General features: G+C 38.5%; 2 protein-coding genes across 8 annotated transcripts in view; one reads left to right on the plus strand and one right to left on the minus strand.

The window, feature by feature from the left end:
* The window catches only part of RPGRIP1L (RPGRIP1 like), a 100,473-nt gene extending 83,032 nt beyond the window's left edge, over window positions 1-17,441 (minus strand). For 4 of the 6 annotated variants that reach the window (XR_008993974.1, XR_005023856.2, XM_036881037.2 and 1 more), the window contains exons 1-6: window positions 17,309-17,441; window positions 14,622-14,713; window positions 12,873-13,017; window positions 9,383-9,681; window positions 6,111-6,207; window positions 4,658-4,801 (exon numbers count right to left, since the gene is read on the minus strand). Coding sequence is in view for 4 of the 6 variants with exons in the window: in XM_036881037.2 (XP_036736932.2) it covers window positions 4,658-4,801; window positions 6,111-6,207; window positions 9,383-9,681; window positions 12,873-13,017; window positions 14,622-14,706 (770 nt within the window). In the remaining 2 variants the exon portion in view is untranslated. Of the gene's footprint in view, window positions 1-4,657; window positions 4,802-6,110; window positions 6,208-9,382; window positions 9,682-12,872; window positions 13,018-14,621; window positions 14,714-15,266; window positions 15,506-17,308 lie in introns of those variants that run through there. The other 2 variants (XM_057492743.1, XM_036881034.2) reach the window with 2 other exon arrangements.
* Window positions 17,442-17,590: 149 nt separating this feature from the next.
* The window catches only part of FTO (FTO alpha-ketoglutarate dependent dioxygenase), a 402,025-nt gene continuing 392,551 nt past the window's right edge, over window positions 17,591-27,064 (plus strand). Inside the window, exon 1 of one of the 2 annotated variants that reach the window (XM_036881013.2) lies at window positions 17,591-17,732. In XM_036881013.2, coding sequence (XP_036736908.1) covers window positions 17,688-17,732 — 45 coding nt within the window. In that variant the 5' untranslated portion in view covers window positions 17,591-17,687. The remainder of the gene's footprint in view (window positions 17,733-27,064) is intronic. The other variant, XM_057492746.1, reaches the window with a different exon arrangement.

Raw genomic sequence — 27,064 nt, forward strand, 5'->3', positions numbered from 1 at the left:
TATACCAAGTCAGTACAATAAATAATTCAGGTTACTTCACAATTATCAGAAGCAATGATTGGCATGAATTTTTTTTTAAAAAGATGAATAAACTGATTAAATCAATAAATACTGCTTATTTTATAAACAAAATCTTTCAGAAACACAAGGTCCTTAAGGTAAAAGCAGCTGCTTTTTAAAAGGTAGGGAGCCACTTATCCATTTCCATCTCTCCATTTCAGAGCTGAGATAGCTAACTGAGGTTTAGAGAAATAAAGAATTTGACCAGAGTCCTCAAGTGAGGGAGTGAACAGTCAGCTCCAGTGTGAAGAGCGAAGTTCTCCCCTCTCCTCTATGGTGCTTCCTTCCTCTGAGATGATCCTAAGTTTTTGTTTTCCTACCTCACATATGCACAAATCCATTATTAACTATTAATTGTGACAATTTCTATGGTTTATATATATAAAGTGCTAGGAAAATGTGTCAGATTGCTGTCACAGAAAAATCTTAGATAATATTAATAAAAAGGACAGGGATAAAAGAAATGGCATTTGGGTGTGATACTGTTTGTTGGACAAGATTAAGGCATTCAAAACAACAGTAAGAGCTTGGCAAATATATTTTTAAAAAATGACAGATCATCTTCCTATGTAATAATAATGTTTGCATGGTTATCCCTGGCCCCAGTTACCCTTCCATCTGAGAACTGGATGTGCCCTCTAAAAGGGGGATGTGTAATCAGACAAATCCAGACTGAGGGGCATTGCACAAACAACTATCAATGGGCTGGAAATGACTGGGAAATCACTCTAGAATAAAGGAAAACTAAAAGACATGACAATTTAATACATGACCCTTGATTGGATACTAGATCAAAACAAGGCAAAGAAAAACAGAACCAGCTATTAAAAAAAGCACCTATTAACGACTTATTGGGTCAGTTGGGAAGTTTGAAGATGGACTGTGTATTAGATGATTCTACTGTATCATTCATTGATAAATGTCCTGAATGGGATACTTGTACTGAGGTAATGAAGGAATATGTCTTTGTTCCCAGAATAATTAGAAATGTAGAGGGTGAAGTGATATATGCACCTAACTCTCAGAAAAGAGAAAGAGACATGGATGGGGGTGGAGAGGGAGGTAGGAAAGGATGGGAAAGGAGGGAGATGGAGGGAGAAGGGTTATGCATGAACACGCAGAATACAAAACAGGCTTGTGTCATTCACAAATATGCGAACGGATCAAAGGTATGTGAGTGTTGGGGAAGAACTTAAGAGTGCCAGGAAGTAATCCTCTATCTGTACAAAGGGGAAAGATGGAGCCCCTAAAGCCAAGCTGTTTCTTATACTACATGGCTGCAAAAGGCCTGTCATTTAAGATTTGGCAGTTTGCTGTCACCCAGAGCAAAGAGGACAAGTCAGAGTGTTTGCAACATTTATGGGTTAAATGTCCTCCACTGGGACATTATGGCACTTACATGATTTTTAATTAAGAAGGTAAACACCCTAACATTTACTTATAAAAAAAAGTACAAAATAGTTACACATTTGGTAAGAGTATAAATATTTCTGGAGTTGAAAAAGTCAATAAAAGGTAAAATCATTCTGATTTTAATATTCATGTACATGTGTTCACTGGTTGCTGCTTTGCATTTAATTTAAGACAGCCTTTTTAATAAGCAGAAAATGTGCATTTTTATATTGTTTAAATTTTAATATGGATTTTTGTTCAAAACAACACAGACATTCAGGCTACTTGTAAATGGTACAAGATTTTTTACTAATGAGGCATTATGTAGAACATATGCAAAAATCACAACTCAGTCTTCCAAAATAGACCACAATAACAGGAAAAAACATGATTTTAATAAAAAAGAGCAGCACTGGGCTTTTACTTCAAAGCAATTAAAGGCTTTGGATAACCAAAAGTTTATGTCAAGCTGATGCCAAACCAAACTGGTCTATTAAATACATACTATGAAGAGTTTCTGTAATATTCTATGAAAAGGCTCTTTGCCATAAATATCAAGCACCGCACTCTGAAGATTACAACTACGTTAAGTTCATGTTTGAGAACAAGGAGTCCAACATCCAGATCAGACTTCTAGAATTTCAAATCTGAAATAATGTATCCGTGAAAAAGAGTTTAAATGTGTTTTCCATTTTGTGATTTTTCTCTACAGTAAATTATACCAAGTTTTATATTCTCCCCAACATTTTTTTTAAGTTTTCCATTAGTCTCAAAAAAATTGCTGTGACACATAAAATTTCGAGTTATGTATAAACATATAAGAAAAAAGACTTGAGGACCCTTATTTGAAGTCAGTTTTCAACAAGTGTATTTCAAGAAACAATATGCTAATTCACTATAGGTACCCTTCCTCCTGAGCAAATAACATGTAATTTTCAATCTTACAAAACCAATGAGAAAGGGTACAAACTGACTTATATAATTTCTTTGGCCTCTTTAAAAAAAAGTTCCTTTACCTGTAATACTTATTTTCTCTCTATTGCTAATTCTTGCTGTAACTAAAAATAGACTGCTATGCAGTGAATAATAACTAAGATCTCTGAAGTGGGCCTTAGTTTAGTTTTTAAGGTAAACTCTTCTATGTGTATATGTTTACCAACAATATTTATGGTAGAAAATATGCATACCTGTCTATCACTCTTTCTTCTGCTGTGCTAGCCCTAGGACTACGGGACTTTTAGATCTCCTCTCCCTTTCAATTTACACTGGACATTCTAGTTACTAGATGACCATATTCCCTTGGAAGAGGGAATGGCTGACATAGTGTCCCTCTTACTCTTTGGTTAAGAAAAAGAGAAAGTAGACTTTGATAACCTTGTACACAGTTGCTGAATAAAGCTGATGGGAATGGGCTCCAGGCTTGGGCTTGGCCTAGTACAAAATTTTTATATTCAGATAATATTTTAAGTATGGCTGCTGGCAAATTACTTAGATCACCATAGTCGATGTTGGGGTCTGGTCGGTCAGCACTGTGCCTCACAAGGAACCATTTCTTGGTTTTCCAGGAAGGCTAAGTCTAAATCAGTTCTTTCCAGGAGAACATGGATTATTCCTAGGTATTCAAGCTGGTTCAAGTCAGAGTTCAAATGACATCCCCTATAACAAATAAAATTCTCAAAAATGTTGTTTCTTTTGCCCTGCTCTTAGAAGGGTACATAAATGTAGAGAGAATGACACAAAATACAGAATTTCATTATATAATTTAATTTTACATGTAACTTTTTAGGAAGAAAAATTATTAGAGAAACTAATCTTTAAAATCTCAGAAATACAAAGCTTTATATATATATATTTTTAGCTCACTTAATTTTTTTAAAAAGAAGCTCACATTATGCATCTTAGTTTTTTCAAATATTGCCATGTAAGGTTAGTTTGTTAAAGGAGAATTGAACTCTGAAATCTGAAATGAAAAACTATAAAATCATATTTGGTTTTTCTAAATAAGAACTCAACTACATAAGCATGATATCACACAAACTGGAGAGGGGAAAAACAAAAAGAGGATCTAAGTCTGGTAAAAATAAAGTCTGGTTAAAATAAACATTTAGACAGAAAGATGAGAGACCTAAGAAATATAACAAATGGAATGTGTAGTCTGTATTTGGATTCCAATTCAAACAAGCAGTAGAGAGACATCTTCAGGGAAATTTGATAGAAACTACTTACTAGATGATATCAATTGCTATTGGAATTGCTGTTAATTTTGTTAGGAGTGTTAATGGCATAGTGGTTATGTCAGAACAAAATTCCTTATTAGACAGAGGCATATACCAAAGCATTTAAATAGAGATGACATTTCTATCTGGCTGGTGTAATTGATTGAAGAATGTAAAATGAAGGGATAGGTGAAACAAGATTGGTAACATGTTGATAATTGTTAATGCTGAGTGTTGGGTACATGGAAATCCAATACACTGATCTCTCTACTTTTGACTATGCTTGGTCCAAGAAAAACCAAACAAACATAAAGAAAAAAGAAAAAAGAAGAAAGCCATAAAAAGAAGAAAATCATTCAAGAGAGAGTAGAGTAAAAAGACAGACTTGCTGGAATCACAATGGTGAGGCAAAAAACAAGAGGAAAGGTATTAGGAACCAAAAATGACAAAGGAAGATGGGAAAGGAAATACTGTACATTATAAAATATCAAAAATGAAGAGGCATCAAGGAGACTACTGAAGGGCCCCACTGTTACCCATAACAATCAACAGAATTCATGTAAATTTTGAAAAGAGGGGTAACATCGTTTTGGGATAAAAAAACTGGTACCATATTATGGAATTTACGTCCTTTTAAGGTTGAAAAAACTGAAATAAGGCAGGACTTATTCATAACATATGCCAACAGCTGCATCCTTGTCACACATATTTCTCTCATCAGGTATAATCAAATGCTATTAGGACTTCCTACAATTTTAGTAAAGGGAGCAAATGAGCAAGCAGAAGAAACAAAAGAAAGAGTAGGTTAGGGAAAAATGCCCTCAGACTAGAACTGTTGGTAGCAGTTAGTAGGTCTAGAGTAGGGTTGTATGGAGAATGTTAAGTAAAACATGATTTTTACATAACTAGCCTTATCCTTCTATAGCACATGATAAAGTATTTTAAACTAATTTTGACCTTATCAAAGTGGTATTTCTGTTTTAACATACCTTTGATCTGAAGCCTGCTGCTCTCGAAGCTGAAGAAGAGATAACTCAATTTCATTCTCTTTTCTCCTCAACTGAGATTTCAGGATCTCAGCCAAGTGCTCTAACTCTTCTATCTGGCCTCGCTGTGTTTGAATAACGTTTTCTCTGAAATAAAGGAACTTTACAAGAATTTGTAGCTTCAGGAAAAATCTGCAGTATTTAAGATCAGTACAAAGAAGGTTCTCACAATAAAGAGAGAGCAAAAGTTAAAAATTTTAGCTTAAGTGCCGCTGCACATAGTGAAATAGTAGCAGATTAAATGTGATGATTGGGAAGTACATAACAATTCAAGACATAGCTTTTTATAAGATAATATCCTAGGCCATGGATTGGACTTCAGTTCAATTGAATTCAGTAAGCATTTATTGATCACCTACTATGTACTCTGTGATCTGATAATGATTATAAGTCAGATAATGTATATGCCTTTGCTCTATCATGTGCACATCTGTCTGTATGAGCCAAATTAACACTTCAGAGAGAGATGGCAAGAAATTTGCAAAGCATACTTGGTGGTCTGGTGCATATATTTACCTCTACCATGTATAGCAGCATCTCAGCACAGTGAGCCTCAAAAAACTAGTATGAACCCTGGCTTTTGAGCTAATTCACAGATAATAGGATTAGGTCCTGTCTTTTAGTTTTATCCTGTCACAGGCTAATCACTACTGTAATTGGTATTTTAAATACTCAAAAGAAAAAGCTTTAAGCCTATATTATTCTTAAGCAACTATCTAGAGTACGATACTCTGTCTTATGTTTTCTTTCCTCATTCAGAATTGTTACTTTTTGATAATCCAGGTGAAGTCCTGTAAATAAGGTTGAACCTTATCTTAATTTATATAACTCACAGACCCTGAAATCATAAGGCTCTGATTAACTGGGAAAGTAAGCTAAATGTGGCAGAAGTAACTGTTTTGAAACCACAGTATGATGAAAAACGTGGTACCGTGGAATCACACTGAAACAAAATCTGAAATCCATATGTATTTGATAACTCCAAACTTTAAAGCCACTCCCTCCAATTCTTTTTTTTAACCACAAAAAGGCTAACTAATTCAGTATCTAAAAAAAAATTACCTGTAATTTTTCTGAGAATGAAAATGTTGTATCTAAAGCTTATATTATGCTAAACAACTGGGCTTTATGCCATTACTTTGGAGATAAAAGTATAATAAAGAGGACTATTTTATAAAACCTTTCATCTATGCAGTTGGTTAAGTTGTTCATTTTCCTCATTTTACTGGAAACATGGCATATAATATTTGTTCTTACCCCACAGATTTAGTTGTATTTTAGTGGAGTAAATTATTTTACATAAACCAATTTTGTTTAAAATAAAGGAAAGGGAGGGAATCAAAAAAGACATGACCAATAAACAAAGTTCTAAAATGACCATAACAAGAATACGTACAAATTTCTTATTTCTCCTTTCGCTTCCTCAAGTAAACTGCTGCTGTATTTTGTGAGCATGGGTTGTAGAGTTTCTGCTACATCTTGGAATCTAATACCTAAAAATAAATTAATAAGATTAATGTAAGTGAAGTTAGAAAAGAAGGAACCTTGATTTGCTATCATAAGGAAATTTGCAATACCATAAAATTTTTTAAAGTACTGAAAGATATGTGCTTTATAGTACAGAAAATTAGAAATATGTTGCCAAAGGGACTATTAGATCATAGCCATCAGTTGACATTAAATAAAACAGAGCAGCAAGTATTGCCCATTTAACAAATTCTACTACGGAAACCAAATTACCTAGAAATAATTTGATTCAATTTAGAATTAGAACTCCTAAAGTAATTTCTGAAAGAACCAGTCTTCAATTCAGGTATTTACAATACAAACCAGAGTATGAAGGACAATGGTTTCAAAAGCTTAATGTTTTTTCTTATTTTTGATATTTTTTAATTTTTAAATTCATTCACATTGCTTGACCTTACATTTTTAGCTTTGCCTTTCGCCTTCATTTGTGTGACTCATAGATATTGTGAGTGTAAGCCAAAATGTTTCCTGTACTTTAGCTTATTTCACCTCAACAAGAAAATACATATTTAAACAAAGGTAATTTGAGAAGGGATCATCAAAAGGATTCCTTAAATAAAACATTTTGCTGCTGCACTTAAAATACAGTTTTAAAAATAAATATAGTTACATGCAATTTTATATGCCCGGTCCCACTGTTACAAGTGAGACATACTTTTAATTATACGAGTGACTTTACACTTACAGAATAAATTATTAGTTTAAGGTAGATAAAATATGACAAATAATTTAGATTTCTTTAAATGGAGCATAGTACCAGATAAAAAGATACAGAATATATTCATTCTTTTAAGAAAAGTTTACTTTTTCAAAGTGAGGATTTTAATAAGAATAATGGAACTATGACTCATTATTTTCAAAACTTTCAAATTAAATATCTATTGCTGTAATTCACACTAAAAGAACAGAAAAGGCTCTGCCTAAAACATTAAAAAGTTCACTGTGTTAATATAACTAATTTAATTAATTTGCCAATTATATTACTTGGGAGTAGTGCTAATTCTTAAGCTTTTTCTATATAACTCATGGAAAAACTAAACATTACCAGTAGAATTTAAAAAAAAACATACTTATACTCAAAACATATCTTAAAACTGATAGTCTCATGGTTGTTTGCTAATGGTTATATTTTAAAACATGTACACCTTGTAAAAATCTTTGTTCTATTGGTTCTTCAATGTAAGATTTGCTTCTACATTACATTGATGACACAGTAAGCCATCCTTTATCCTCACATGGCACAGACAGAAAACTATAATATTTATATAGCAGCTTGGGGGTAAGGCCGCTTGTGGTCAGAGAGGGTCTGGAATTCTCACCTAGCTAACCCAGTCTTGATATTTCTGACAAGTCTGGCCTAAGTCCGAGCTTCAAAGGTGGTCTTAAAGAATTTATTAAGGTTACTAAGGTATCAATCTTGATAATGATGCCTCAAGTTTACTCAGAAAGATAGTGGTGAAGAAAGTATTCATCACTATTTAATGCTTTGTGCAGCTTCTATATTCTTCTACCAACCAGTGAAAAAGGTCTGAATTACTTAGAGTAATACAAACACAAGGAGAAAAACTAGGTAGTCACATTTTAAAAGACTCTAGTGCTCTGTGGCTCTTTTTTTTTTTCCTGTAGGGAGAAACTTTCACCAAACTCTTCTATTTAAATAGCAATTCATAGCACTAGGTTAGCTTACAATGTTAATCTAAAATTTAGGCACTGTTTTTATTTAGCATAAAAGACCTTGTAGACCTTAGAGATATCCTGACCAGGTATGGGTACAGACGACAAAACTAAGTTTCAGAAAGGATAAGAAATTTTTTAAAGGTAAAATACATTACTGTGGAGCAAACATCTCCTGACCTTTTTTTAAATCTGGTGTTATCACTCCATTTTACAGGTGGAGAAAATGGGGCTCTGAGAGGTTATATGTTCTCTTCTATGTAAAAAAGTAGAATGGGTTTTCTGATTTATATTTCATTATGATTGCTTTGGTTATATTCAAAGTCTATTGTTAATCTCACATAGCTAGGAGCAGCCAAGTCCTTTCATCCTGCGGCTGCCTCCTGTCTCTGTGGAGGCCTGCCTCACTGACTTCAAAGGCACATTGGCTAGGGAACAGATAGTGTTAACATTTTGGCTTGGAGAAAAAAATAGAACAAATTTTTCTCACTTTCTGTTCATAAGGTGTTTTTTAATTCCTCAGTGAATTGAAATGGAAGCTTTACATGACTTTTTTATGTCCTTAAAAATGTTTGGTCTTTTTGAAAAGCATATTCCAAATGAAGATCAACTAAAGCTCAAATTTAATTTCCTCCCCAGCAGTTGAAATTAAGAAAGTGTTCCTTAAAATACTGACCTTTTGCTTCATTATAAATAAAGTTTGTCTGTGGGTAGAGAGGGTTGGGAATTTTTATTAGAAATATTTAAGTTCTTTCTATACTGAGTCTTGTCTGTGCACCTGGCTTGCTCTGTCATCTGAGTAGATTTTATGTGATTCATTTTCAAAATGAGTGGTTGACCTATGACGATTTTTGGAGATGGAACAGATCTTTTTGGTCATTTACTTAAATCCTTTCACTTTACATGTAAAGTTCAGAATGAGAGAGACTTGTCCACGATTGCTAAGTAATAAGTAAAGGAGCAAGAACCCAAATTTTTAAGCCCCTACTCACGTGCACATTCCATTGTTTGTGCTGCCTTGATATAATGAGAAAGATTACAAAAATCCAGAAATTAAAAAAAAAGTCTTTTGATAAAGAACTTAAATGTGAGCATTCAAAATAATAAGTATGATCATATATAAGCAACCATCTGGTTTCCCCATTTGCCTGAGTCAATTTGGTTTCTATCTGTAATCTGAAGTTAACCAAGTTGCACTAAACTCGTATTTTACACAGGTTCAGACAAGTCTCTTATCTGTTACGATAAATAATTATGTTCAATGTTTAAACTAAATAAATTTAAGCATGATTTATGATTCTTAAGTAAAATAATTTTCATATTAATATTTTGTCAAAAATATTTTTCTGTTTTTCTAAGGACATTTAAAAACATGAATAATACAGAAAATACTCTGTGTGTATGTGTAAAACAACATATTAAAATATTAAGATTTAAATTCAGGATCTAATGTAAGCTTTATTTTACCTTTCCTGGTGCTTTCCTGTAAGCCTGCATTTTCATTTGCTTTTCTACGTCCAGTGTTAACACGAGATTGCACATAATTGTATGGAGTTTGCCTGTATCCCTGGATTTGAAGTTGCTGTTTGGCTGAAATTACTCTGTTTCTGAGGACTTCATTTTGTCTTTCAAGCTCATGAACTTTGTCTTGCAGCTGCTCAATCATTTCTTCCATTTCCACATCTCGTCCCAGCCGCTTGGGGCCGCCACCAACCTGCTCATATCTTTTCTTGTCATTAACTAGCCGTATTAACTTGGTGGCCATTCTAGGGAAATAATAAAAAGATGAAAAGGAATGTGAGAAGTCAGCATAAAATGCATTCTGTTGAAAGGAACATAATCACTGTGAAGACTTCAGTGCAGAACCTGAATAATAAATTTCAGGTTTTGATGTAACTATTACTGCCTGTGAAGAATCCTTTGATGATAATTGAAACCACTGGGCAACAATCTGCTTTATAGCACTGACAAATAACAGTTTCCTAAGGCTTATCATTTAAGGTTAGTAAAGAGAAGACACATATTTACTCCATATGTTCCTCAAATGCAATTTTTAACGCATGACCTTATGTAGGAATGCTGTATGCACTTAAATGGAGCTACAGATTGTGGATGTGGTGGGTTATATCTGCAAGCCACAGTAAGTTAAAACTTTTGAAAAGTGTGTTAAGACTATGCAGCATTTAGCTGGTATGTTTTAGGTGAGCTGTTTTCAGTTTCTCTAGAATTACAACATGCTACAAATATAGAAGTGTTAGAATGCACAGACCTATAAGAAACACAATGAAAAATTTTAAAGAAACCAAAATGTGCCATTAAATATTGCTTAGTGCTCAAGAAACATGCATGTATAATGGTAGAAAATAATTAGATGCAAAAAGTATTATTTAATGCTAGCTTTATGTTCAGACATAAATTGTGCTTTTGACATCTCAGGAGTTTATACTTTTGATTCTTTTAAGTTTTGATAAAAACTGGTTAGACAGAACAAAAGACAGAAAGGGCACATGGGGGTGATGTAATATACACATACAGAAAACATGCCTGACAGTGAATGGAAAAATCTTGGCAGGACAAGAAAGAAAAGGTGGCTTTGATGAGAGACACAAGTTCAAGACTTTACAAAATTGGTCGCACATCTTCAATAACTGATTCTAGTTTATAGTTAATCTGTTTTTATAAAGACCCAGACAGGAGATTGAAAATAAAAACTCACTTCATTTTTCTTTAAATGGGGTTTGCTTTATTTTCGCATGGTTATGGACAGAAGCTTTTACTTAAGAGAACAAAAGTGAAATAAAAAAAATCCTTAATAGCTTTGGGATGTCATTGAACAACTTTTTTTTTGCCCTGAGCAGAGTCTTCTGTAAAAGCGGTAGTAATACATGTCTATCTACACTTCTGGCTACTCAGCCTACAGCATGTGGCATCAGGGAGAGCTTGCATAACATGATCAGTTAAGATTGTTTTCTCTTTCCCTTGAGGCAAATCCATTAAACATGCTTTATAAGGGATACAGGATAATAAAAACCAAGATCCCAAAGTACCACAAACACCCTAGTAAAATAATCAATGGATTAATTCCTTTTCCACCTAATCCAGAGAATGATTTATTATTGGGAAATTTTGGGCAGGTATCATACCCTAGCAGAGCCACGTACTCTAACTGGCCCTTTAATGAGTTTAGGTTCCTGAGCCCTATCCAATGGCTTATCCAGGGAAATATGGTTAGCTGTCTAAATGAGATGTCAACCTAAATAGCTGAATCTTCTGTTACACAGTCTTTCACACAGACATAGAGATTATATTCAAAAGAAAGGCACAGATTTAATATGAAAAAGCAGTCAAGCTAGAGAAAACTAAATAACCCTAATTTCTAAGGCGAGAAAAGCACATCAATAGAGTAGCTTTAAATTCCTTCAATAATGTTCAGGTAAACTTTGTTAAGAAATATAAGATTGCATGTGGTTGTCTAGTAATAACAATAATTTTCACTTGTTTGATTTGATTACTCTATGATCTTAATGAATCCTAAGTGATCTTTATGATCTTAAATACTAAGTGATCTGGGAAACTTTGAGTACTTATTTAAAAAGGTGGTTTATCAAATCTACAGTTATATTTAAGTGATACTAATTACATCTTAAGAATAAATTTAAAGGCAATTCTACCCATGTATAAGGTAGTGTCAGTGGTGTGAAGCTGAGAAGGAATTTAGAGTTTTGGGTCATAGCGACCATTGGGTCACTACTCTCAGGGTTTAGTAAAATAAAACCCCAGGAGGCTAAATGGCTTAAACATACCATAGGCTAGTGACAGATAACAGAACACTTGCAAACAACTTGACTCCTAGCCCAGTCCTTTTTCCATTAAACAACATGGTTCATTATGAAGTCGTTTTATATTTTCTGGCTAGGAACAAATTGCTAATAAGGTGAAGGTTGTGAATTCAATTCTTTTACTGACCAATTAGGCTTACAGAGAAAAAACTGTTTAGTGGTCATGGAATACATGCCTCATTCTGAAAAGCTGACGTGTATTACTGGCCAGAAAAGGAATCAGGCAAGTGAGTCACACGTCTTGAAAAAAACCATCATTGTGACTCAAAAACTAACTCAAATAAGGCCTGCATACAGCGGGTTTGTGGGTCATTAAAACAAGTCCACAGAGTAGAAATTGCACTGAAATCACCCCTTTAGGATAAATTTTAAGCAGAAAAAAACCCCTATCTTCTTTCTCTACTGGCTGATTCACCTTTTCATTGAACCTAGTACATGAGTATGAATACAGACCTGTTCATACTCACAAACGTGAATGCACACTTTTGTTAATGCCACACATTCAGAATAGTCATAGTATTTCTGAACAAGAAAGAATTAAATAATATCTACTGTTAAGAAATTATCCCTACAGAAATTTTTTTGCACACCAATAAAAACTGACAATGTTTCTTCAGAGCATACTCTTTGAAATAAATATAGATTCTAGACTAATCTAAAAAGAAAAGTTACATATATTCCAGATACTGAGTGATGTTTTCATTAGTAAACCCCAAATCTTAAGGAAACATGCATTCTAACAAGTTAGAATAGGTCTAACTTTTAAAAACTTTCATTTTAAAATCAAGATTTAAAAAAACACATGCTTTCACCATTTGCTTATTAAGCTGTAAATATTAAACCAGAAGTTATTTATAGATATGATACACTCATGGCACTCTTAGCTATTAGCTTTTTTTTTTTCCAAATAACAACTTCAGACATAATAAGCACTCATAATCTTTTTGGCTTATTATTTTAGTTTGTAAGATTTTCCATTTTTAAAAATCGAATTTATTCACAAGCTGCCTTGTTCCAAAAAAGATTCAAGGTGGGGTTTTCAATTAAGTTTATAAAAAAGCATACCCTCCAAACTTTACAGAGTCAGGGAAAAAAAGCTAAAAGCTTTTTGTCATAACCTTTTAATTTTATCCTCTTGCTTGTGGCCATGCTGTTTAAGTAAAATGTTCTCATCTTGCAAACGCAAAAATCTGTCTTCCAGTTCCTCACGACTGATACGTGACACTGCCTGGCGAGATTTCATTGTCCGTGTTGTTGAAATTTCTGCAAAAATGCCAAAGTAATTAATAGTGGGGTTACTTAAAATAGTCTCTCAAAATGATAACTGTTGATATTAACATAATCTCTGATGCACTCATCTCATATTTTTCTCATTTGTGACTTACAATTAAGATTGCTTTAGAAAATACCTTGGCACTGTTCACATCACTGATTGGAAGTGAGAATAAAGATCTTTGCTATGAATATGCTATATTAAGGATTTGGGCAACAATTAGTATGTATTCAAAAATGTATTTGAATAACCTTTCTTTAAGAATGTAAGATGGAATTGAGTCAATAAAGACTTCTCAATTTACATGCCTAATGTTGAAAAGACTAAATTAAGACTATCTGAAAGCACTTTTTTTTTTACAAAGGCAAAAGTTATAACAATAATTTGGTGAACATAATATAACTGAGATTTTTCTGTTGCAAGGCCAAACCAAAAAAAACACCTTTACAATATAAGTTATCTTATATATTTTTAAAGAACTTTTACACCTTTTAGCATGTACACATATTTTAAAAAATATGCTTAAATTCGGTATAGTTCATACCAAAGTAGGTCGACTTCCCACAATCCTCCACAAGAAAGAACAAATGGACAAAGATTAAAGCCCTGTGGCAGGATATGAAAGGAAGAACTGAACTGAGGGTACGAAACCCCAATCAATAGCTTTATACACTTAAAGTTCTTTTTGTACTTGAATCCTTGATACTCTGCCAAAGATCTAAAGCAAAGCTTATATATACTTTTTACTTTTAACAATAAAAGTTTTATAGTCAAATTTATCTTTTTAAATGAACAATACTTCAACCACCTTTTGGTGGTAGTTCAAGGTGGCCACTTGCACTGTTCTGATAAACAGGTGTGTGAAGATGCCTTAGTGGAATATATTTTACACCATAGCCTACTATGACAAACGCAGTGGCATGACAGCATGGCTGACATTATAGACAAAAACAAAAACATACTCTACACTCTAAATTGCTCCTTAAAGCAGCACTTTTCTTTCTCAATTTGGAAGTGCTTTTTAGCTCTATAGCAACCAACAAGGTGATAAAAGGATAAAGAACACCTTTAATATATATTAATTTGATAAAACAAAGTCAACATCACTTGGATAAACAAATCATTTTCAGATATTCTACTTGAAAGGCAAATATTTTTAAATATGGCATTTCCTCCCACATAAAATTTAAACATAAAGAAACATTTTAATGGTGAGTGTGATTTAAACCAGGCAATTCAGTTTGGAGGCTTAATACTCTGTGTTGTTTCTACTGATGTATGGAATTTTAAGAAGATGATTTATAACAATTCTTTATCAGAACCGAGGGGGATTTTACATTTTCTATGAGCTGTTGATAATTGCTGCATGTGGTATGCAATGCAGCAAATACCACATTTTTGCACAATTTGTGGTATGCAAATTGCAAAATACCATATGTTGTTCTAAACTCCATTTTCATATTTAGTCCAATCAAAAGCTATATAGTTACTTAAATGGCTTTGTTTGTATGAATATCAGAAATATTTTAAATTGAAAGAAAGGAAGTTACTGATCAAAGTTTATATAACTATAATAAGTAACAGCTGGCCATACCTTGTAACCCTCCCATTCCAAAGAGGTTTAGACCTATATCTTTCACAGGCAGGTCTCCTGCAGTCTCATCAGTCGGACCAGACATGGCCTATCTATGGAGAAAAGAAAATTCAAATAAACTTCAAGTTATAAAGTTAACTATGTAATGGAATGAACCAAATAAAATGAGTAAGTCATGAGAACTTTAATGGACATCTTATTGCCCACATGTGCTGCTTGAAGAAGATGAAAGCTTCTATTTTAAAAGTAATACTACATTCAATCATGGAGACAGTATTCCTTTCAACAGTATATCTCCTATAGTTTGCTTAGGAAATGAGGTAAGATTATCATTCTTCCTCCTCTCTTCTTCTTATTCCTCTATCTGAAACAAAAACAAAATTTAAGAAATACCTCCTTTTCCATCCCCCATCCCCTCCCCTGCTCCCCAAAGAGAGTAGGTATTTTGGAAAAATTCATCAGGAAGTTGATTCAAATGGTTGTTCTATTACTTACTAGCTGGCCAAGACACCTAATCTCACTCAGTTTTAGTTCCTTAATTTAAAAAGTGGAGAAAATAAACCTATCTCACAGAGTTATTATAAGGGTAAGTGATTTGGTAAATCAAAAACACCAAAGTACATTTTCCTAAGATGTCAATATTACCTGAATATTAATTTTCAGCACGATGCACAAATGATGGGTAGTTCCAAGCTGTGTGACAGAGGTAAACTCATCAAATGGGTTTTTTTTTTGTCCTGTCCTGTCTTTGTTGCCATGAGGTTTAGTCCTGGGGCTTCCTACCTCAATATACAGACGGTTGAGCTAATTGTGCCATTTTTACAGTTTCTGTTGTTGACAAAGATAGTAACTCAGTTTTGTATGTGGATGTAAGCAGTCCATGCAATGTCTAGCATGCAAAAAGAAAAAAAGGTTTTATATTTTCATTTCAATCTACTCAAAAAGCCAAATACAAACTACCAGTAAAGATGCCCTAAGGCAGAGGTTCTCAATCTCTAGAATGTTGATCCTAGAATGTAAAGTCAAGAGAGTAGCAGGCTTAATTGTTTTGTTCACCTCTGTATTCTCAGAGGCTAGCACAGAGCTCTGCGCATAGCAGATATTTACTAAATGGTTGTAGAATGAATAGTGTCTATGGGGCTTCAAGGTCTGTGGCCCCAGAAATGGTTTACAGAATCTTGTATGTATATGTGAATATGCAATATCTTTTAGGGAGAGGCTTCATAACTTTTACTCTAACTCATCAAAGGCTGAGAACCACTGCATTTTGCTGTGACATAAACAGCTAACAGACATATGCCTGGGTGATCATCAACTGTTTCTGGAGATACTGCCACAGAAAAGGTCAATTTTAGGAACCAAATTATCAAGAAGTTTAAACATAGGACACATATTAAAATGACAACTTTTCCATGATAGAGTTATGGTAGCTTTTACAGTAATAATAATGATGATGATGATGGTCTTAACATTCATTGAATGACTAACATGTGCCAAGCACTCTTTTAAGTGCTCTGCTCATATAAGTTAATCAAACATATCACAAGTCTAGTGAGGTTGTCACTTAAATAATTCCTACTTTACAACTGAAGAAACTGAGACATGGCTTAGGTAAGTTGTCTGGTCCTTTTTTGATTGTCGCAACTGGAAGGAGGGTGGGGGGCATGTTACGGCATCTAGAAGCATAGATGACGCTAAATGTCCTACAGTGCACAGGAACCACAGCAAAGAATTATCTGGCCCCAAACACTGATAGTGCCAAGGCTGAGAAACCATGCACAATACTGCAAAGCCCCTCTAACACCGCATTGTGTTATCCCTCCTTGCTCACTATGCCCTACTCACACAGTTCTCCTTTACGTTCCTTAAATCCATGGTACCCTGGTCTTCCTCAAGGTCTCTGCATTAGCTGGCTCCTCATTCTTTGGAGCTCAGCCCAAATGTCACTTCCTCAGAAATGTCTTCCCTCATTATCCCATGTTAGAGTCCTCTTCCATTTCCAGCACTGCTCAAAAGGTGAAATTATCTACCTTAAATCATCTTACTTGTTTATTTGTATAGATTATATGTGCACATAATATATAATATATATTTATCTTAGAATTCATTACTAGTTTGTCTCCTAATAAAGCATCTTGAGATGGGTATCAGACCTGTTTATGGCAGATCGGGCACAGTACCTGGTGGGCACCAACATCTTTATTTATTGAATGAATAAATGAATACCTAGCGCTGAGACAAAATGGTAAACAAAATCCCCACTTTTATGTAGTTAATAGGCTATGAGGGAATCAGATGATAAAAAAATATAAATAATTACTTAAACAATTGGCCAAACTCAGGTGGCTGACGGGTCTATCAACGAACTAACCCAGGGCAAATGAGCAAACTGTTTATGTAACTTTCTACTAGAAAAATGACTTGAACGCGCAAGGCAAGTAGCATCAACTCTCATCAGCTAGGGTTTAGGGCTGGGATATAAATTTCAAACCGTGCTGGGCGTGGGGTTATGGGCGGGCTGTGATTCAGGCCTAAGGATGTAGAGGTGTCTCGTGCTGGGTTGCTTTTCACGCGAGCAGAACTGCAGGGCCACCTCCAGGCCATAGAACAGACCCCAGGACCCCGGCCCACGCTGCAGGTAGAGGGTCGGCCACTTCCATCCCCCTGGCCTCCCCCGGAGTACTCACCACCACTCTCTCTCAGCCGCTAGCTACCGTTGCTATAGCGCCGACAGCTTGTTGGGCCGCTGGCCCAGAGGCACACGGGGAAAACATGGCAGGCCCCGTTACCTCTCGGGAAATGTAGTTTTTCTCGGGTCCTAGCCTGCTCGCTCGCTGCGTAGCGGACTACGCTCGCCCCGCTGTTGGACCTGGGAAATTCTTGCGCTCCCAACTCGAGGCACTCTCGGAAGTCCCGCCGTGCATCCTGGGAGTTGTAGTTCTCGTGGCTCCGAGGGAGAATGGCGCCAGGCGAGAGCAGGACACCGAGAGAACTACATGCAGGGGGCGGGGTCCACGGCGAGACATCTACGCGGCTAGCAGTGGCGAAGGCGGCTACAGCGGCAGCATGAAGCGGACCCCGACCGCCGAGGAACGCGAGCGCGAAGCTAAGGTATGGCCGGCTCCCAGGAGGCTGGCATCTAACGTGCACTTGTAGCTAAGGTCAGGGAACTGGAAGGGCTTGGTTGCATGGCCAGCCGACGCACGGTCTTAAACCAAGATATGACACGGCCTTGTCAGCAAATGAGCCAGACTTTGGGGGTTATAAATACGTGCTGCTCAGGATGCAGGCCTAGTGCTGTTGGATCCCCTCACAAACGAGAATCAAAACACCCATTTCCTTGTCTTGTTTCCGCACCCTGTTGCGTGGTTAAATTTGTAGCTACCCTGGTGCCCCCGTTTGCTGGGCTCACAGATGACTGTGATTATACCGGTTGTGCTTTCTCTTCGGTGACGGTTTCTGAGGACTGAGATTAGTTTAGATGAAATATTTGTGCGGTCAGATGTGTTTATTTGGAAAGGTGGCCGCCTGGTATGTTTTATGTCTCTAGCACAGTGGATATAAATCTTTAACTACAAGCCTATTTTCTACCATTAGGGTTCAGCCTCTGATAATTGTCATTCCATGGGATGACAATAATAATAGCGATAGTTTTTTTCTAGCATTTTTTATGTGTCAGGCTCTGCATTAAGTTCTTAATACTTCTATTATTTCTTACCACAGTAGATTGCAAGATAGATATTATACAGATGGATTATCAACAGTTCTGTTATATGGATGAAGACTTGAGGCTCAGAAGAATTGAATGCTTTCCTTCCTCTCCCCAAATCAAGTCCTATTGATTTGTCCAAATATATTGGTAATATGTCCGCTTTTTTTCATCTCCACCACCTTTGACCCAGCTACCATTATTTCTCTAATGGATTGTTCCAATAGTCTCCTTATTTGTTTACACTCACTCTACATCCTACCACTCCTTTGTCTCTCTCCCCGCTTCCTCCCATGCTGCCAGTCTCTTCCCCCACACTGTGGAGTGTGATCTTTTCAAAATGCAAAGTTTGTCTTAGTGCAATACCTCTGAATTTAAAATAGAATATCTGCTATATGATGACCTGAGTTACAGTAAGGTTTTACCAGCAATGTGAAGTTCCCATGCTTTAGTCTGCATATAACATGGACATTGTACTCAAGATGGGTTCAAAGGGGGAAGATCCTTCTGCATTAGTCTATTAACAGTGCAAAGAAACAAGTAAATGTCACCCAATGGCATTGTGCATGACGCCTTTCTCATCTTTTGAGTTTACATTTAAAGTTATTTATGATGTAAAGATTTATTTAGTGCTTATCATTTGCCAGATCCTGAGATTATGATTTTGCCGAGAGAGAATTCTTGCACAAAGGAGCTTTTGCTCTATTGAAACCATAACCATTGCCTGTGAGGTAGTTATTAATGTCATCCACATGTGGAAAGCAAGGCTTGTTGAAGTCATGACTTGCTCATGGCCACTTGGTTGCTGTGTGGAACTAGGGCTCAGAAACAGATCTTCTGACACCAAAGCTTTTTTCCATTTTCATCATGTTTGTGAAACATGTTGAATTGTCTTCCTGTTTACTTAAAATATTTTTTGATCTTTATTTAGAATTTGTTTATGAAACATTATCGGCCAGAAAAAAGGCAATGAAGCTTTAAGTCTTAGACAGAAAATGTTCAATTACTCATTAATTATTTTCTTGTTTTCTGTTAACTTTATTGAGGTATATAAATTTACATAAAATAATTTGCATCCATTTATAGTGCACAATTTGATGAGCTTTAAAAGATGTATACACCTGTGAAAGCACCACTACAGTTCAGACAGAGAATATTTTGATCCCCTCCATAAATTTCCTTTTTCTGATTTGCAGTCAATCTCTAACCCAACTCTGGCTCCCAAGCAACCACTGATAATGTTTCCTTTTACTGGAGATGAAACTGTATTTTCTAGAATTTCGTATAAATGGAAGCATACTGTATGTCCTCAGGCATCTGTCTGTTGTCACTCAGCATGATGGTTTTCTGAGATTTATTCTTGCCGTTGTGTGTATCAATAGTTCGTTCCTTTTTATTGCTGAGTAATAGTTCACTGTGTGAATCTACCACACATTGTTTATTCATTCACCTGTTGCTGAACATTTGGATTGTTTCTGGTTTTAGGCTATAATGAAAAAAAGTTGTTAGGATCATTCATATATAAGTCTTTGTTTTCATTTCTATTGGATGAATATGCAGGAGTCCAACTACTGAATCATAATAGTAGTCTTCTAATCAGAGAGGCTATTCAGCTTTAAAAGAAACTGCTAAACAATTTTACAAAGTGATTCTATCATTTGTGTTAGTTTCCAAGGGTTGCTGGAATGCATTACCACAAACTTGGTGTCTTAAAACAAGAGAAATTTATTCTCTTATGGTTTTAGAGATAAGTCTGAAAGCAAGGTTTTGACACGGTCGCGCTTCCTCTGAGGGCTCTGGGGGAGTCCTTCTTTGCTTCTTCCAGCTTCCAGTGTCCTGGCATTTCTTGGCTTATGCACCAAACTTCAGTCTCTGTATTCCCATGGTGGTCTTCTCTGTGCTTCTGTGTCTCAAATCTCTCTTGCCTTTCTCTTGTAAGGGTGTCTTGCCAAAGGGTTTCAGCCCCAGGCAAGTTCGCTGTGGATTCAATGTGACCAAAGAAATTGACAGCGAAACGTTCTTTGGGGTGAAAGGGTTTATTACCCGGCTGTTCTCCTGGTGGTCTGTTGAGCACTAGCATCTCTGCCTCTGCCCAAAGCACTGGGCCGAGCTCTCTATATAGTGCAATAATAGCTTATTGCCTAAAGGTGTGGAACTGGTAGCCTAGCAACAGGCCAGTTACATCATCAGGTGGGTTAAGTTCAGTGAGGATCATGGCCATAGGAACCCCAACTTCCCCACACTCCACCCCTCCAGGTTTCTCACCTTACAATCTACACGCTTTCAATCTTCCGCAATGGTCCCTGTGCAAGAAAGCTGGAGCACTGTAACCAGAAACAGCAACAGAGGATAACAACAACTTAGAGATAATAACAAAAATTAAGATACAAGATTTTGATACAGGTAACAAAAATTATAATAATCCTCAAGCCGGAGGAGGTTGCTAATAACAAAAATTATAATAATCTTCAAGCCAGAGGAAGTTCCCGATTCACAAAGACCTTAGGGGTGATAAGACACACGTTTTAATGACACCAGCATAGGCAAATCTTGTTCATCAGGTAGAATGCATGCAAGAGAATGGTCCTATGATAGGACTGTAGCATGAAGAGGGTCCCTTCCAGGTCTAGTATACCATACTTTTACTCCTTTCCCCATGGGGGCTACTGAAGGGTCTATATATAGTGCTACTGCAGGTGCATGCCCTGGTCATAATGATAAAACAAAACTCCCCAGTAAGATGCTCCTACCTTCTGGCCGTTCAGGATATACTACTGTGACCTTTGGGGGCCACTCTACTGTTATTCCAGGAATACACAGGAGGCCAGCTTTCAGGCCTTGTCCCCAGCGTGCCAGGGGAGCCAGCCATCATTGGTCCATGTGTTGAAAGGTCCAAGGCCTCATCCACTCAATGGAGTCTCTGGAGTTCAGTGTAGTTGGTGCTGGCAGGAAGATATTATTCTGGTGGCTGAACCTCGGCTTCAGTGATTCTTCCTTGGTTTGTACTTGCAGTTGTATAGGGGAGGCAGCCATATGTGTTAACATGTCTACAGGGCTCAGGGTTCCCTTTTGGGGTCTCTCATTCAAATGCCGTAGCATAGTCCATAAGCAGACTGATCATTACTGCAGACTGTTGGTATCTGACATTAGTCTGGATTTTAACAAGCCATTATGTCTCTCTGTCATGCCTGCTGTGGTAGGTTGTATGGCACATGAAACGTCCACTTGATTCCCAGCTGTCGTACCCATTCTTGCAGTGTATGTCCAGTAAAATGGGTGCCCTGATCACTCTCAATTACCTGTGGTTGGCCATAGGCGTCAAAGAGATGCTCCAGGCCTCTTTTGGTCATCTGCTGGTCTGCACAGCGGGTAGGAAAAGCAACCAGAAGTTCAGTAGCTGTGTCCACACAAGTCATGGCATACCGATATCCTTCTGACACAGGTGGAGGCCCAATATAGTCTATCTGCCACCTGATGAGGGGTATAGGCCCCTTAGCTATTGTCCCAGGTTGCTGTGGAACTCAGTGCAAGTCCCTTTTGAAGCACACAACACACTCCTGCCAGGCTCTACTACTTCTTCAAAGGTCTAAGGCAAGCCCCACTGATGGGCTACAGTTCACATCGTCTTTTGCCCCGCATGCAACAAATGCTAATGTAACCATTGGGCTACATCAGAGGCAAGCTTTCCTTTTAATCAACGTATCTGGGCCAATTTATCTGCTTCATCATTTACTGGGGATGCCAGTGGCAAATGACCTGTCACATGGTATATTGTAATTATTTTAGTCTGACCACAGGCCCACAAGTCTTGCCACAATTCTTGCCCCCAAAGGCGTCAGTGATCAACCAGCCAGTTGGCATGGTGCCAGGTTGGTAGCCACAGGGTCAAGCCCTGATAGACAGCCCAGCTGTCAGTGCAGACAACTATAGGGGATGGCTCCTTGCTGATCACAAGCCACGTGGCCTGAAACTCTGCCCATTGGCTGCTCTTCCGCTCACCATCTTCCATCCATATTGTCTCAGTCTTAGGATGGAAAGCTATGGCCCTCCATTTTGGGGGCTGTCCACGGCTGGATACCCATGCATCTTTGGGTATAGGGGCTCCTCCCTCCCGATAGGGACTCTCTGCTACTAATGGTTCAAAAGCAAGTTCTTCCTCAAAACAGCAGCAGAATCACAGAACCCATGAATGGACTAACAGTTACCAAAGGGAAGGTTACTGGGGAGGATGGGTGGGAAGGGAGGGACAAGGGTGGGGAAAAAGAAAGGGGGCATTACGATTAGCATGTATAGTATGGGGGGGCATGGGGAGGGGTGTGCAACACAGAGCAGACAAGTAGTGATTGTACAGCATCTTAGTACGCTGATGGACAGTGACTGTGAAGGGGTATGTTGGGGGGACTTGGTGAAGGGGGGAGCCTTGTAAACATAATGTTCTTCATGTAATTGTAGATTAATGATACCAAAATTCAAAAAAAAAAAAAAAAGGCAAGTTCATCCTGCTTTTCACTAGTATATGTCACCAGCCCCAATAAGCGTTGGAGTTCTTCACTCAAGGGGCTACTAGGAGGACACTACGCTGCTGTAGGTAAGCACCCCACTTGGCCAGTGTGGGTGTTCATGCCACACCACTCCTTGGCTTTTGGGTCCACTCTCATACCCACCCCAAGATGAGATAGGTGGTTATTACCTTTATCAGGGCCATTCCAGTGATGGGTTCTGTAGCCAGCAAGGTGAGATACACGGCAGCCAGTTGTTTTTCTATCAAAGTATATTATACCTCTGCTTCTTTCCAGAGTTGTGACCAGAATCCAGTAGGTTGGTGAGTTTGTTCAAGCCACTGCCAGAGCCCCCAGCCATAACCATCTTCAGTCACATGAACATCCAGCTCACAGAGCCTTGAAGGGTCTGTCACACTAAAGGCCTGCATGGCCTTGACTGCCCGTTTTGCTGTAGTAAAGGCAGATGCACATGTCTCATCCCATCCCACCTGATGTCCTTTTGTACCAACCAGTGTAAGGGCTTCAGAATTTGTGCTAAGTGTGGGATAAACACTCTCCAGTAGCCTAGAAGACCTAAAAACTCCTGTAGCAATGCTACAGTTGTAGGGGTAGGAAAGGCCTGGACTTTATCTATAATTGCTGCTGGTATAACTTTGGTCTTACCTGACCAGACGACCTCCAAGAATTTGACAGACAAACCAGGTCCCTGAACCTTGGTACTGTTCGCAGCCCATCCTTTCTCCTGTAAATGTTGCAGCAGTCTCTACATCTGAAAGAGAATCGGACGTGAGCATGACATCATCAGTATAATGGTACAGCTGCACTGTTGGTGGTTTCTCCCATGTAGCCACGTCCTGGGCTACAAGTCCATGACAGATGTTGGGGCTGTGGAGGTATCCCTGTGGAAGGATGGTGAAAATTCACTGCCGTCCTTCCCACGTGAAGGCAAACTGTTCCTGACTTTCCTGTTCAATGTCAGTGGAAAAGAAGGCATTAGCAAGATCTACCACATAATGGTATGTTCCTAGTTCATGGCTGAGGATATCCATCAGGCCTTCAATAGGGGGAACAGCAGCATGCAAAGGGGGTATGACTTTATTCAGTTCTCTGCAATCCACAGTCATATGCCAGGAGCCATCTGGCTTTTTTACTGGCCACACTGGGGAATTGAAAGGACTATGGTGGGCTTTTTAATACCCACCTTTTCCAGCTCCCGGAGAGTTTCTCCAAACATTTTATGCCTCCAGGCAGTTTGTATTGTTTGATTTAGTCACCTGCCGAGGCACAGGCAAAGCTATGGGCAGGTGCCTAGCATGTTCCCTCAGAGCTTCCTTCACCACACGTACTCTCAGTCTGAACTCACCTGCAGTGTTCTGCAACCATAGACCCTGCAGGATATCAATCCCCAAAATATACTCAGGGATAGGAGATATATACACAGTATACTCTTTTGGGGGTAGACACCTTATTCCCAAAGGGATTTGGGCTTGTTTCACTCTGATAGCCTCCCGCCAATATCCATCTATGATAGTGGGGGTCCCAGGGAACCACTCAGGGTTACCATGAATCAGTGAACATTCAGCTCCTATGTCCACCAGAGCCAGAACACGTGTATGTTCACTGGGGACCAATGGATAGCTGTTTAAACATGTGGCCTCTGGTCCACCCCAGTCCCTCAGGGCAGATACCTTGACCTTCCCCTTGGTCAAACTGTGTTCCCCAATCATCTTCCTGTGTGGCTCCAGTGAGGCTGGCTCGCTCTCCAGCAGGAAGTCTTGCAAACACACAGGCCGGGTCTCTGACTTCTGCCTTTTTGGTCTTAATGGCTGGAACTGCTGCTCTGGTTTCAGTTGTTGCCATAGCTCTAGTAAGATCCTATTTGACTTCCCATCTAATTTCTTTCCATCTGCTCCTGCCCGTATTAAATCAACCCACATATGGGTCCTTGTAACCTTCATGCGGCCCTTTAAATTCTTCTTGTGAGTAGCAGACCTTTTTTTCCGGGTTCTCGTTGCTTCAGCCTCTCCTGAGTCTGCTGCTGTACGTGTCACCTCGCTTATGGGATGCTCCAAGTGAGGGGAAAGAATGGCTACTGGAGACCCGAAGAGGGATGTGGGAGCCGTTTGAAGCACAATATTTCTCCTCCCAGTAGTGAAAATCTCTTCATCTGGGCCATAATTCTCTGGACTATAGATGGCCTTTCTTATGCCTAGCTCTGTAACACCTGTTGGAGCTCAGCATTATGTCTGCCATCTAACAGGAGAGGATGGTAGATCACCCTGATTGGGCTACACAGCACAAAGTGCAGCCATAAGCCAATCGAGGAGGGTGTGACTCCCTGGGGTCTGCTGTGCATTTTGCAATTGCTGCCTCAAGGCAGGCTGCACCATCAGGGAAGCCAGCTTTCACATCTCTGATCCTGACACAACAATTTCATCCACCCACAGATGCAGGAGTCAAGCTGATAGTGACTCCGAGGGCTTCTGCCTAAACCAGGAACCCAAATCCACCAGCTCAGCCTGAGTATAGGGTGGACCATGGAGGGCTCCACGACCTGGGGAGAGGGCTGCTCCTCTCCATGGGGAACTTTCAGCTGCTGGGTCTTTATTTTCTTTACAACCACTGGGCATGCTTTCAGTACAGGAAGGGTCACTGCCTCCGGCACCACCCAGTCATCCTTCCCCAACTCCTCCATTTCCAAGGCTGATGGCACCTTTCTCTCCCCTCCCCTGAGTGCCTCTTCTACTGCAACCTTTACCTTTTCTACCATGCCTCGCAGCAATGCCAGCTCAGTCTTCAGCAGCTCTCTTACCTTCCCCTCAATGCTTCGCAGCTGGCATTCTTGTGTCTCCTCCACCTGTGCTTCCCTCAGGAGTTCATCTTTTTCCTTGATGGCCTTTTCCTCTGTCAGAGCACCTGGCAGTGCTGCTGTCTCGTTCTGTAAGGAATCTTTTACCTCTTCAGCAGCACCTCACTGCCAGTGTTGTCATGCTGCCTACTCTCGCATCAATGCCATTTCCTTCTTCAGTGAATCCACAGAAGTTTGCAGCTCGTGTTCTCTTGCTGCCATTTCTTGGGTCTTTTTCAGGAGCATATCCTTCTCTTCTGTAGACTTTTTCAGTACTGTGAGAAGCAGCCAAGCCACAGTCCCTGCTGCCTCATGGGCACTCTGTCTCTCAAAAGACCTACTTACTATACCAAGGGCCATCCCTACTGTCACAGGTATCACCTCCACTTGGCTCCAGTCCTGGGGTGGGGCCCAGTCCTCTAGGAGGCAAGCCATCTCAGACCACGTACCCACTGGGGGACAATTCACTGTCTCCCATTCACAGGGGCAGTCCTCTGAAGCACCCCTCCCATAAGGGCAGCTTGTCTTTTCCTTGGTCAACAATGAACCCACCAACTTCACCAATTGTCTTGCCAACAGGTTTCAGCCCTGGGCAAGTTTGCTATAGATTCAATGTGACCAAAGAAATTGACAGCAAAACATTCTTTGGGGTGTAAGGGTTTATTACCTGGCTTGTTCTCCCGGCGGCAGGTTAAGCACTAGCATCTCTGCCTCCCCCAGAGGACTGGGCCGAGCTTTCTATGTAGTGCAATAATAGCTTATTGCCTTAAGGTGTGGAAGTGGTAGCCTAGTAACAGGCCAGTTACATCATCAGGTGGTTTAAGTTCAGTGAGGATTCTGGCCATAGGAACCCCAACTTCCCCACAAAGGGCACCAGTCATAACATTTAGGGCCTTCACTAAATCCAGGATGATCTTAAGATCTTCCAGATCCTTAATTTAATTACATCTGCAAAGACCCTTTTTCCTAACATTATCATGTTTACGGGTGCCAGAGGTTAAGACACAGACATATCTTTTTGGGGGATTTTTTCAAACCTCCCACACCACTTTACATTTCCATCAGTGGTGTAATAGAATCCTAGCTGCTTCATATCTTGACCAGTACTCGGTATTGTCATCTTTTAAATTTTAACCATTCTTAGTGGGTGGGTGGTGATATCTCATTGTGGTTTCAATATGCATTTCAGTGATGACTAATGAGGTTGCTTATCTCTTTCACTTCTTTTAAGTGTACAATTCAATGATTTGTAGTCATTTACAGAGTTGTGCAATAATCACCACAGTCATATTTTAAGGTACTTCCATCATCTGCCAAAGGGACCTGTGTTGATTTGCAATTAATCTCCATTCTTACCCCCATCCCTAGGCAACCACTAATCTAT

The sequence above is a fragment of the Manis pentadactyla genome, chromosome 15 (genome assembly GCF_030020395.1).
Source record: "Manis pentadactyla isolate mManPen7 chromosome 15, mManPen7.hap1, whole genome shotgun sequence".
Taxonomy (NCBI): Eukaryota; Metazoa; Chordata; class Mammalia; order Pholidota; family Manidae; genus Manis; species Manis pentadactyla.